The sequence below is a fragment of the Chiloscyllium punctatum genome, chromosome 25 (genome assembly GCF_047496795.1).
Source record: "Chiloscyllium punctatum isolate Juve2018m chromosome 25, sChiPun1.3, whole genome shotgun sequence".
In the NCBI taxonomy this organism is placed as follows: domain Eukaryota; kingdom Metazoa; phylum Chordata; class Chondrichthyes; order Orectolobiformes; family Hemiscylliidae; genus Chiloscyllium; species Chiloscyllium punctatum.
In genome coordinates this window covers 14,850,963-14,864,583 of record NC_092763.1, presented here as the reverse complement: position 1 = coordinate 14,864,583, position 13,621 = coordinate 14,850,963, and the positions used below count along the sequence as shown (strand labels likewise).

The 13,621-nt window shown below is 40.1% G+C and overlaps 1 protein-coding gene across 1 annotated transcript; it reads left to right on the top strand.

Annotated features, from left to right (window-relative positions):
- Window positions 1-2,362: 2,362 nt before the first annotated feature.
- On the top strand, window positions 2,363-11,307 carry LOC140495614 (general transcription factor II-I repeat domain-containing protein 2A-like). Its single transcript, XM_072594615.1, has 2 exons — window positions 2,363-2,538; window positions 10,084-11,307. Exons 1-2 carry the CDS (start codon window positions 2,363-2,365, stop codon window positions 10,916-10,918), a joined length of 1,011 nt encoding a protein of 336 aa, XP_072450716.1. The 3' UTR covers window positions 10,919-11,307.
- The last annotated feature ends 2,314 nt before the right edge of the window (window positions 11,308-13,621 follow it).

Here is a 13,621-nt window from a genome sequence, read left to right as displayed (position 1 = left end):
CCCCCCCCAACACACAAACACACACACACACACACTCACACTCACACTCACACACACACACACACACACACACACACACACACACGTTTGTGGGGTGAATTTGTACTTGCAGAGTTACATTGTACTTTGCTCAAAAACTCCATGAATCCATGTAAGATTCTGTTAATTCATTTTTTTTGTATTTGTATCAGTCTAAACATGGCACAGACAGCAGCACTGAGGGGTGTTAATACACAATACGTTGTCTGGGCTCTCACCAATGGTTAAATTCACTTGAGAATGTAACTTTTTAAAAAACTTTTAAAAATAAGTTTTGCAATTTACATATGAAAGAAGTGAAACTAACACGGTCTTCTAACAGATGAGAGACTTAACAAATAATCAAATTACTTTTCAATGTATAATTTCAGTTGCATCACACTGTAAACCTTTGCTATAAATTCTGTGTCTTACAATCTTATACTCCACAAACACCTGATGAAGGAGCAGCGCTCCGAAAGCTAGTGCTTCCAATTAAACTTGTTGGACTACAACCTGGTGTTGTGTGATTTTTAACCTCATTAACAAGGGCATCTTTGTTCTTTTGGATATCAACACTTCTCAGTCTCTCAGCTTTTAAGAAATACTCTGCACTTCCAACCTGACCACCAGATGAACTGTAGTGGTTGGAATAAAGTCAGCCAAGTGGTCCTCATAGAATATGAGTTCCCTGATTGTGGCTGTTAATCTGATTCAATCAGGGAGCTCTGGCTGACAGATATAGACAGGCATGTCAGGGGTTCTGTTCACCCTCAGAGTTGATTTTGAGGGAGCTGGATCAGTGTCCAGGACTCTCCACATATAAATAAAGGGGGACTTGGTGATGGGATAGAGACGTCTTTGGAGTTATTCTGCTGGCTATGAATTCCTGAAGAAATTCACTCATACCAATCGTCTTTGAGTTGATGTCAGCATTTCTGGGAAGCTTGACTCTTTCAATCCTGCCATTGAAGACTTATGTGAAATGAATATGTTACTTTTTTCGTGCAAATGATATTGCGGCAGATGAAAAGCAACAAGTAATTCTCCTGATCACTTGTGAACCTCTAACTTTGCCTGAGGCACCAGATGCTAAAACCTTTCAAGAGTTGACAGATTTAGTTAAGGAATATTATGACTCCAAGCCTCCTCTAATTCTGAGACACTATCAGTTTTATTTGGCACTTCCAGAACCAGAGGAATCTGTATTAAGATTTTTGATGAGGTTAAGATGAGTAACAGAGGCATGTGACTTGGTTTAAGTCTTAGTGAGATGCTAAGAGACTGGTGGTGTGTGGGATTAATAATGTAACTATGCAAACTGGCCTATACTAGCTGAAGCCCAACTGGGCTTCAGGCGCTACTACTGAGCTTTGTCATTGAAAAATGCAACAAGTGGAACAAGCAGAGTTTTCTGATGAAAGTGGACATCCTCACCAATCAATTGAGCTTGGAGAACACAACTTGAGTTGAAGGCAATTGTGTAGTCTCACTCAGGGCATATCCTGAAGACAGGGTCTCTAGGATACAGAGAGAGACAGGGTCTCTCTCAGCCCACAACAAAATCCCAAAACAAAGCCAAGCCTCAGCCAAACAATTAAAAGTTTCTTTAGGATCTGGCCAGCAAGCCATTGTTGCTGCTGGCATGAGGACTCAAGACAGCAAAAGTCCCACTAGACTTAAATGGAGCAGGAGAACTCATAGACTGGTATCTAGGAGAGTGCACACACACTGGACTGTCCACTTACATATGGTTTGGAACACTTAAATTGCTTAGCAACATCCAAATCAAAACCAATCAAAGTAAACATCTGGTTAAATGGTCACAGATAAAGGGCCATTGCTTATCAGCAGGCAATTTGAGTATTTCTTAAAGTCAAATGGTATTTGTTCTATAAGGACAGCTCCATGTCCACCATCATCCAATTAACCTGCAGAAAAAAGCAGTCCAAACTTTGACGGGATGCTTAAAGAAACAGCCTCCTACTTCACTAGATACAAATTTGATTATAAGCCCACCCCTCATGCAACTACAGGGATAGTTCTTGCAGAGTTGTTAATGGGGAGAAGTCTCCACATCAGGTTAAATCTGATCATCTGGGATCTGGGGGGTTAGGGTAAAGTGACATCAAACAAGACAATGCCAGACACAACACTCCACTAAGTGTTTGTGTGTGTGAGAGAGAGAGAGACAGCTTACTTCAGGTGACAGCGTTTGGTGTGGGAACCACAAAAATGGCCGTGCATGGTTGAGGTGAGGTCAGGTGCAGTGATGTATAAAGTTCGGTTTCGTGCGACAATCCTGAACAAGCACTGGGACTGAATGAAAGCTGCAAACTCGTAAATGGTACAGGAGCAAACTGTATCTGGCTCCTCAACAGCCTTTCCAACTGTTCGGGATCCTGTGGTTTCTCCCTCGCTGTCAAACATTGAAGATGTATCAGAATCTGAAATTGTCAAGGCAGATGCTGATGCCTCAACACTTTTGCCGCCTGAAGGAGAGAATGAATTTCTTCCAAGGTGCTTCTGGTGCAAAAGGTGATCTCCTGTGCATTATATGTTGTCCGGATCCGACACAGAGTTGGAAGCACCTGACCCAGTGCTAAAACACTCCTGGAGGTGCTACGAGAAAAGAACTAGTTTATGCCCTCAAACCCAGGAGGGAGGGATGTTGTGATTGTAACGCTGTCAGCCAGGTGGACCTCATAGAATATGAGTTCCCTGATTGGGGCGGTTAACCTGATCCAAGCAAGGAGCCCTGGCCGACAGATTTAACAGGAGTGTGAAGGATTCTGTTCATGCTGAGAGCTGGCTCTGAGGGAACTGGATCAGCGTCAAGGACTCTCCACACATAAATAAGGGGTGACTTACCCGCTGTTTGCAATCTGTCGAAAGCCCCTTAAAGCCCCTTAAAGCTTCTGTGCATAATCCTCACAACACGTTTTTCCTACCTAGATTTTTATCAACTACGATGTAGGAACTATTACATTTGGTCACCAATTTCAAATATTGGTGCAGATTTTAACAGCTGGGGCCCAAGCACTGATTCTTGCAGTATCTCCTAGCCATAGCCTGCAAACCTGAGAATGACCTGTATATTCTGCTCTCTGTTTATATTCCATTCTCCAGTCCTCAATTCATCCTATTATATTGCCCCCTATTTCATGTGCTCTAACTTTACCAAAAGCCTTCTGAAAATCCCGATATACCACGTCCACTTAATTACAGAGCTAATAGCATCCTCAAAAAAAAACTCTTGCCAGGTTGTGTCAAACAAAATTTCCTTTCCATGTAGACTCTGTCCAATCAAATAATTATTTTGAGTTTCCAATTATCACACCCATTTCTAGCATCTTGCCTGCTTTGACAACAGACAAATCACATTATAGTTCATCACTTTTTCCTCTGTCCTTTCTGAAATAGTGTGGTTACATTTGTAATGTTCTGAACTGCAAGCACCATTCCAGAAACTATTACATTCTGACAGACGATTACCAATGTATTCACAATCATTTTGCCATGTCTCTGAATACTCTGGGATTTAGATCATAGGGTCCTAGGGATTTACGAACTTTCTATTGCTAATGTATATCTCTCACTCCATTTCTGAGTATTAAAAGATCGCATAAAAGGTTTGTACACAGCCAATGTCAACTCATCAGAATAATGCAAGTGCGAAAGTTATTTGATTTTTCACTTTAGATCAAATCAACAAAATGGGCGGAAATTTCATCCAGAACTGCACCAATTTTGAAGCCTGTATTGATATTTTGTTCTCCATTCATACTCGTTTTCATCACAATAAGTGCAAAATCTACCTCAATCAAGCTTTCTGAAATATGGATTATAAAAATGACATTTTAGAAAACATTCTTGAACACTTGTTAAAAACGGTACTTGGTGTAGTTTGATAAATGCAATTGAAAATGGGTTAATCGTGAAAAAAGTCAGTGTCAATCCACCAGCTGTGAGCAACCCTAAAAAAACTGAAATGACTATTTTACAAAATAGACTATTGCTAGTTTAGATTAGATTAGATTACTTACAGTGTGGAAACAGGCCCTTCGGCCCAACAAGTCCACACCACCCCGCCGAAGCGCAACCCACCCATACCCCTACATCTACATCTACATCTACATCTACCCCTTACCTAACACTACGGGCAATTTAGCATGGCCAATTCACCTGACCTGCACATCTTTGGACTGTGGGAGGAAACCGGAGCACCCGGAGGAAACCCACGCAGACACGGGGAGAATGTGCAAACTCCACACAGAGAGTTAAATTGCATAAAAGAGTATCTTAGCATATGAAAAACATTTGCAATTTTAAACAAATGTTTAAGGGAGGATAGTTTTCATTGTAAATCCATTTAATTCTCTCATGATTTCAGATGGTGTTAGCATTTGTTTGAAGTCAGCAAGGCCAATCTGTAAACTTTTCTCATGCATAATTTTTTTAATTGTGTGCTTTAGCTCACAGTCAATGATTGGCGAATAATTTAATGAATTAACTATCTTCAGTGTTCTTTTTGAATAGAATCACACTTGGAATATTTGACAAATAGAATCCCATAAATACTGTCTCATTAAGAGCCAATGTTTCATTAGCTCACACCCCTTTTTATCATCCACCCTTCCCAGGCACCATGGCAAAATACTAGCACTCAAATATCCATCAAAGGTTAACATGCAAAGTATTATCATGGTCTCTGGATCATGTGATGGTTGGAAATAAGTTGCCCCCAATTTATTTTTTCAATGTTTGATTTTCCTTTAAGACAGTAATGCTTTTAGAATGTTTCATCATCATAATGAACTCCAACATATTTGCTGTGTAGGGCTTCAAGGACTGAGGAGTAACCTTGTAATGATGACATATAGATGTTCTTCACTGTCCAAAGGAAAAGAAGCAAATACCAAAATTAGCAATATTTGGAAATGTATGTACTCTTAGTACTGGGCTTCTATTTTGAAGTATACAACACATGTCTGGCCAGTATGTCTTATTTGCAAATTTTATTGGTTCACCTTCTGGTTGGATATAAATGGCAATGTGGGTGGAATTGAAGAGAAGTGAGAAACTGAATAAGTTAGAAACACTAGCAGAGAAGCATGTGGTATATACTGAATAACATTAGGTGGTAGGGTTCTTGGAGTAATCTTTAAATAATGTAACAGTCAGAGCCTGGTGTCTCTCTGAATATCACGTATTGCTGTATTTAATCTTAACATGTTGTGAAGTCTGTCATAAAGAAGTCCTAAATTCAAGACAGTTCTTAATTTTGTGTCATCTCAAACAGCAGGGCTTGAACCAAAACTCTTGGGCATTAAGCAACTCAACAAAAGAACAGCAAAAATAGCATCCAGTCTAGACTGAGTGCATAAGAATTTCAAGTAATCAATTAAGCATGAAGATATCTGAACATTTTCCTTAATTCTACCAATAAAACATTACAGGATCCACTTTTAGTTAAACACAATCTATTTTCAGCAAAACAGATCACATCAATAAAAACACACCCTGGTAAAATCACTGGCAAGTTTAGTTTCCATAGCTCCCATATTATATCTCTTGCACTTTTGAGCAATTTCAGAAATGTTTCTGTCCGAAACGTATCCCCATTTTAGAGTGCAACTTTTAAAGAAGAACACAACAAACAGCATCAAAAGTACCATATGACCCTCTTTTGAACTTTTTGAATCCTTTATTTGCATGTTTTCCACTGTTCAGTTACACTGTACATTTCAGTCAATTGATCAAATTAAAAGTTATTCTCTTTTCATACTAATGTAATTGACTTGGTTGATTAACTTTAGGATTGCCATTTGCATAGAGATGTACAGCACAGAAGCAGGCCCTTCCATCCAACTCGCCCATGCCAATCAGCTAAGCTAAATTAATCAAGTACCATTTTCCAGCATTTGACCAATATCCCTCTAAACCCATCTTATTCATATACCCATCCAGATGTCTTTTAAATATTGTAATCGTTTCAGCCTCCACCACTTCCTCTGTCAACTCATTCCATATTCCATGTGAAAAAGTTACCCCTTAGGTACCTTTAAAATCCATTCTCTCTCACTTTCAACCTATGCCCTTTAGTTTTAGACTCCCCCACCCAGAGGGAAGGACCTAGTCTATTTATCCTATCCATGCCCCTCATGATTTTATAAACCTCTATAAGGTCACCCCTCAGCCTCCAACGTTTCAGGAAAATAGCCCCAGCACATCACTATAGCTCAACCCTCCCCACCTTGACAACATCCCTGTAAATATTTTGTTAACCCATTGAAGTTTCACAACATCTTTCCTATACTGCTGTAACATGACCTCTCAGAGTATCACTTTCAATCTTAGCATGAAATTCAATAGTATTATCTTTACTTCCCAGAATAACTTTTATTGCAACATGGCACATTAAGCCTGCTATATTCAGGGCACTAACCAATAAAGACAAACATATCAAATGCCTTCTTCACTACCCTGTCAACCTGCAACTCCACTATGAATCTGCACTCCAAGGTCTCTTTATTCAGCAATACTACCCAGGACCTTACCATAAAGTGTATAAGTCCTGCCCTGATTTGCTTTTCCAAAAATGCAGCACCTTGCGTTTATCTAAATTAAACTCCACCTGCCACTCCTTGGACCATGGGCCCATCTGACCAAGATTCCGTAGTATGCTGAGATAGCCCTCTTCATTATCCACTACACCACCGATTTTGGTGTAATCTACAAACTTACTGACCATACCTCCTACATTCACATCCAAATCATATTTTTTAAAATTACAAATAACAATGGACCCAACACTGGTGCTACAGCACACTGCTGGTCACAGGCCTCCAGTCCAAAAACCAACCCTCCATCACCACCCTCTGTCTTCTAACTTCCAGCCAATTTTGCATCCACCAGTCTACCATGAAGAACCTTGTCAAAGGTCTTGCTGTCATCTATATAGACAATGTCCACCGCTCTGCTTTCATTAATTTTCTTTGTCACTTCTTCAAAAAGCTCAAACAAGTTAATGAGACACAATTTCCCATGCACAAATCCATGTTGATTATCCATAATCAGTCCTTGCCTTTCCAAACATGTGTAAATCTTTTCCCTCAGAATTACCTCCAACAACTTACCCATCACTGATATTAGTCTCACCGGTCTATAGTTTCTTGGCTTTTTCTTACCACCTTTCTGAACTAATGGTACCAGTCTTCTGGCACCTCACCTGTGACTATTGATGATACAAATATCTCAGCAAGGAGTCCAGCAACCACTTCCCTAGCTTCTCACAGAGTTCTAGGTTACACCTGATCAGGGTCTGGAGATTTATCCACCTTTACGCATTTTAAGATGTCTAGCACCTCCTATTCTATAATATGGACACTTTTCAAGATACCACTGTTTATTTCTCCAAGTTCTCCAGTTTCTGTATCTTTCTGGACAGAAAAAACTAATGTGAAATACTCATTTAGTATCTCACCTATTTGTAATGGTTCCACACAGAAATGGTCTTGTTGATCGTTAAGGGGTCCTATTCTTTCTCTGTTATCCTTAATGAATTTGTAGAATTTCTTTGGATTCTCCTCAATCTTATTTGCCAAAGCTATCTCATGTCCACTTTTTTGCCCTCGTGATTTCCCTCTTGAGTACAGAGGAACCTTAAATACCCAAACAACATGGGCAGAGAGTATTTTGTTCAGATAATTGAATGTTTGGATAATCGAATGCCGGATAATCGAGGTTCCTGTCCTTGTACTCCTGTAGAGGTTCACTAGAGTCACTTTACCTAATATATGCCTCTTTATTTTTCTTGACCAGAGCGTCAATTTCTTTAGTCATCCAGAATTCCCTGCACCTCCCAGGCTTGCCCTTCACATTAACAGGAATATATAGTCTCTGGACTCTAGTTATCTCATTTTTAAAAGCCTCCCACCTTCCAGCTATTCCTTTACCTGTGAATAGCCTCCCCCAGTTAAGTTTTGAAAGTTGTTGCCTAATATCATCAAAATTGGCCTTGCTTCAATTTAGAACTTCAACTCTTGGAACAGGTCTACCCTTTTTCAGAGTATCGCTTCCAAACTTAGCATGAAATTCAATGCTATTATCATTACTTCCCAGAATAACTTTGATTGCAACATGACACATTAAGCCTGCTTCAAAATCAGTTCCATGATGCATTACTCAAAGAAACTATTACAAAACAATCTATAAATCAGCTTCCATAGCATCTTGCCACTTTGAAAACTTTATGAAGATTAAAAGCCCCCACAATCATTACATTGTTTCTGTCACAAACTACAAGAATTTCTCTGTCCAAAGTTATGATTACATTCAGATGCCTATAAACAACCCATGCTAGTCTTTTGTTACTTGTATTATTCATAATTTTCACCCATTCTCATTGCACTGCATAACCCTCTGAGGCCAGATCTTTTCTCAATCATTCCTTTTATGTTATCTACTACTAGGGCGGCACGGTGGCACAGTGGTTAGCAATGCTGCCTCACAGCGCCAGAGACCGGGGTTCATTTCCCACCTCAGGCGACTGACTGTGTGGAGTTTGCACATTCTCCCTGTGTCTGCGTGGGTTTCCTCCGGGTGCTCCGGTTTCCTCCCACAGTCCAAAGATGTGCAGGTCAGGTGAATTGGCCATGCTAAATTGCCCATAGTGTTAGGTAAGGGGTAGATGTAGATGTAGATGTAGGGGTATGGGTGGGTTACGCTTCGGCGGGGCGGTGTGGACTTGTTGGGCCGAAGGGCCTGTTTCCACACAGTAATGTAATGTATGTAATCAATCAAAGCTCCCTCTAATCCTATGCCATTCTGCCAAGATCTTGAAAATACTACGTACTCTAGAATATTTATTCCCAGTTTTGATAACTTTTGCAACATTGCTTCTGTAATGGTAATTCGAGATATAAATCATTTAATTCAATTTTTGCCACAAGTCCATCCATCTTAATATTGCATTTTAGCATTTGGAGTACTGCGTACCGTTTTGGTCTCTTACTTAAGGAAGGATGTAACTGCATGCGAGGCAGTTCAGAGAAGGTTCATTTGATTAACTCCAGAAATGAAAGGCTTGAACAGTTCAAGCATAGAGTCGTTAGTATTTAGAAGGGTGGGAGGAGATTTACTTGAAGTTTATAAGATGCAAAAGGGGATTGACAAAATACACATAGAGTCATAGAGATGTACAGCACGGAAACAGACCCTTCGGTCCAAATTGTCCATACCAAGCAGATATCCCAACCTAAACTAGTCCCACCTGCCAGCCCATATCCCTCCAAACTCTTCCTATTCATATACCCATCCAAATGCCTTTTAAATGTTGCAATTGTACTAGCCTCCATCACTTCCTCTGGCAGCTCATTCCATACACGTATTACCCTCTGCATGAAAAAGTTACCCCTGAGGTCTCTTTTATATCTTTCCCCCTCACCTTAAACCTATGCCCTCTAGTTTTGGACTCCCCCACCCCAGGGAAAAGACTCTGTGTACTTATCCTATCTATACCTTTCATGATTTTATAAACCTCTATAACAGACCTGGGCATTTTACGGCTTGCGGGCCATATCCGGCCCTTTGGTCATTCCTGTCTGGCCCGCATGAGGTCAATCTTAAATGAGAACATAAATGAAAAAGTACTTACGCGATGCATGCAATACAACTGTGTTGCTTTTGTTTTGAAAAGGTTGCTTTTTTTTATTTATGTATGGACGCATATGCACGTGTATGTGCTTGCGTGCGTGCGTGAACAGCTAAAAGTGATGCTTGCTGGCTAGCTCTCAAAATGTCAGCTCACACTAAGACAAGTTATGTCATATCCCACAAAATCGCCAGAAATAGTAAATCATTTTCTGATGGAGGGTTTATTAAAGAGTGCTTGTTGGACTCTGCAGAACTAATATGCCCAGAGAAAAAGGAGGCATTTGAGAGTGTGCCCCTCTCCTGACACACTGTAACGAGAAGGATTGGGGACATCGCAAGAAATCTGGAGCTTCAGCTGCAGCACAGAGCGGTCAACTTTGACTTTTTTTCCTTGGCTTTGGATGATAGCTGCGACATACGTGACACAGCCCAGCTACTCATCTTCGTACGTGAGATAACTACGGACTTTAAAATCACGGAGGAGCTGGCCACCATGCAGTCAATGAAAGGAACAACAACTGGTAATGATTTGTTCACGGAGGTAAACTCATGTTTGGACACGTTGGGACTAAAATGGGACAAGCTGGCGGGTGTGACAACGGATGGTTGTCCAAATCTAACAGGAAGAAATGTTGGACTCTTAAAGAGAATGCAGGATAAAGTGACAGAAATTGACCCTGAACAGAAATTGGTATTTTTGCATTGTATTATACATCAGGAAGTGTTGTGTAAGTCAGTGTTAAAAATTAACCATGTGGTTGATGTTGTAACTAAAATCGTTAACTTCATCAGGGCAAGAGCTTTGAATCACAGGCAGTTTGTTGCACTTTTGGAGAAAAATGAGACTGAACATCGGGACATAGGCTACCACACAGCTGTCAGGTGGCTCAGCCTGGGCAAAATGCTGAAAAGTGTGTGGGACCTGAGAGAAGGGATTCAAGCTTTCTGTGTGAAGAAAGGGAATGGCATTCCACAGCTTTCAGATGCAGACTGGATTACAGACCTTGGTTTTGCTGTTGATGTGACTGCACTTATGAATGAACTAAATGTGAAACTGCAGTGCAAGGGCCTTTTTGTGCATGAAATGTACAACTTGGTGAAGGCTTTTATGAGAAAGTTGCAGCTTCTCTCAAGCCAAATGGAGGACAACATTCTCATCCACTTGCCAACACTGAAGGAAGCCGCACCTTCAGCTGATCACCTCCCACAGGTACTCATCGATGTTAGAAGCACTGCATGGTGAATTTTCAAGGTGATTTCAAGACTTTAAAATGGTTGAGAATGAAATGCACATGATTTTTTTCCCCCATTTACATGCAATGTGGGGAATGCACCTAGTGATGTTCAGCTTGAACTCATTGACCTGCAGTCTCACACACTTCTGGCAGAGTACTTTAGGTCAGTCTCACTGCTTGATTTTTACTCTTCCCTCAAAGAGGAGAACTTTCTCCACATGAGGAGGCATGCTCAGAAGATTCTAGTCCTCTATGGATCTACCTATATATGCGAACAGGCATTCTCAGTGATGAAGTTCAACAAATCCAAATCCCGATCCTCTGTCACTGATGATCACCTCTCAGCTGTCCTTCACATATCCACCTCAGACGTTCACCCAGATTTCAGTCACTTGTTCAAGCCCAAAACAAACTGGATCTTTCTCACTAAACAAGTAAAATGAACTGAAAAACATCAAAAGCACTTATTGCTTTTTGTATAGAGTTGTTTGTTGTTTGTAATACTGAACAATAATGAAACATATTTTCATTATTGGTTTGGGAGATTAACATGTTAAAAATAAAATGAAATACTGAAATTATTGTTTTTACTGCTTATTTCTTCTATATTTAACCTACTCCACAATTTCATATCGTTATTGTCACAGAATATCCTTATTCTTTTGATTATAAGTTTCAGTGCAAAACTATATACTTTAGTACTTTTTACAATGGGAGAAAATTAATACTGAGCAGAATTATGTTCAACTTATTGTTGGTTCGGCCCTCCAACACAACTCAGGTTTCTCATATGGCCCCTTGGAAGAATTAATTGCCCGTCCTTGCTCTATAGAGTCACCCCTCAGCCTCTGATGCTCCAGGGAAAACAGCTCCAGCCTATTCAACTTCTCCCGATAGCTTAAGTCCTCCAACCCTGGCAACATCCTTGTAAATCTTTTCTGAACCCTTTCAAGTTTCACAACATCCTTCCAATAAGAAGGAGTCCAGAATTGCATGCAATATTCCAATAGTGGTCTAACCAATGTCCTGTATGGCCACAACATGACCTCCCAACTCCTGTACTCAATACTCTGACCAATAAAGGAAAGCATATTGAAGCAGATGGTTCCACTCGTGGGGCAATCTAGAACAAAAGATCATTGTTTTAGGCAAGAGCGTGGCAGATTTCAAACAAAGATGAGGAGACATTACTTCTCTCAAATGGTCACGAATCTGCGGAATTCTCTATCCTAGAGTGCAGTGGATGCCGAGATCCTTAAGGAAAAGTAAACTTGAGTAAATGTAAGGAGGAGATAGGCAGATTTTGAATGAGTAAAGGGTTGTAGGGTTGTGGGAAGTGGGCAGGAAAGAGGAGTTGAGGCTGAAGTGAGATTAGCTGCGATTGTATTAAATGCTGGACCAGGCTCAAGGAGCTGAATTGTCTACCCCTGCTCTTTGATTTTATGTTTTTCGGTATATTGTTATTACAGATGTTTCGTAGACTCAGATAAATAAAAGTTAACCTTTTTCTAACCTCTCTTCCTTGCAATGGTCTGATGTAAAATTTACATTGAATCATCGACTTTCCCATGAAAGTGGTGAAAAGAGCTAAAAAGATTTAAAATTATTTTTCCAACTGTGATACTGCCCACTTTAATATTTGCATCAATAACTGGGAAGTGAATGGCTTTCAGTGTAAATCTATTTACATAACAAATTGATTTGTCCTTTCACTACTTCTCAGAATAAGCTGCAGTTTCTACCTAACCACTGTTATTGGAGCAGCATTCTGTCATGTCTAACCATGCTAAGTTTATCTTTGTAACAAAATTGACTTTTTTAATTATTTCTGTTTACAAACTTTGGTATTTGTTATGGGAATAGTTGATGTTACCGCTGGAAAGTCAGATCCCAGAAGAGAGTTTGGCTCAAGCAATCATCATTTTTTTTTTGTTTTCAGTTGCCATAGCAATCTTTCACCGAAGCAGTAACACACAGGGCTGTACATTTGGGTTTGACAATAGCACAGAAGTTTATCATGTAAGAGAAATAAATGAAATAAAATAAACCAAATTATCTCAATACAATATAGTTTAAAATCAAAAACTTATCTACTCCCCAACACCATCATATTACAGGGAGAAAGCGAGGACTGCAGATGCTGCAGATCAGAGTCAAAGAGTGTGGTGCTGGAAAAGCACAGCCAGTCAGGCAGCATCCAAGGAGCAGGAGAATCGACGTTTCAGGCAACAGACCTTCATCAGGAATGAGATTCTCATTCCTGATGAAGGGCTTTTGCCCGAAATGTCAATTTTCCTGCTCCTTGGATGCTGCCTGACTGGCTGTGCTTTTCCAGCACCACACTCCTCAACACCATCACATTGCAGTTAATCAAGATCCAGAGACATTTTGCAACCAACCAATGTATTGACTTAATTGCTTCTTTACAATTGCAGTTGATTGAATTGCATCTGACCTCAATCAGGTCTTCTTCAATCTGGTTAAAAGCTTTCCTATCCTTTCAAAGCTGAATCCAATTCTTGACTACTCCAAACTCATGTATTTCAATGTTTGCTCTCTCCTGTTGTAAAATCTCAGAATATAAGCAACATCGAAAGCTCTTCACTTGCTGCTGCAACATTTGTTATTGCTGCAAGCATTAACTGTCCAAGCAGCTTTCAGTCATCTGCTCTCTGACACATACTGGTTTAAAATCCTGGTTTCACAAAAGA

Bases quoted from the DNA above. Each gene is read 5' to 3' on its own strand.
- LOC140495614 (XM_072594615.1), top strand. From the start codon at position 2,363: ATGGTACAGGAGCAAACTGTATCTGGCTCCTCAACAGCCTTTCCAACT. The intron at 2,539-10,083 runs GTGCTTCTGGTG...TTTGGATGATAG, and splicing joins GAGAATGAATTTCTTCCAAG to CTGCGACATACGTGACACAG.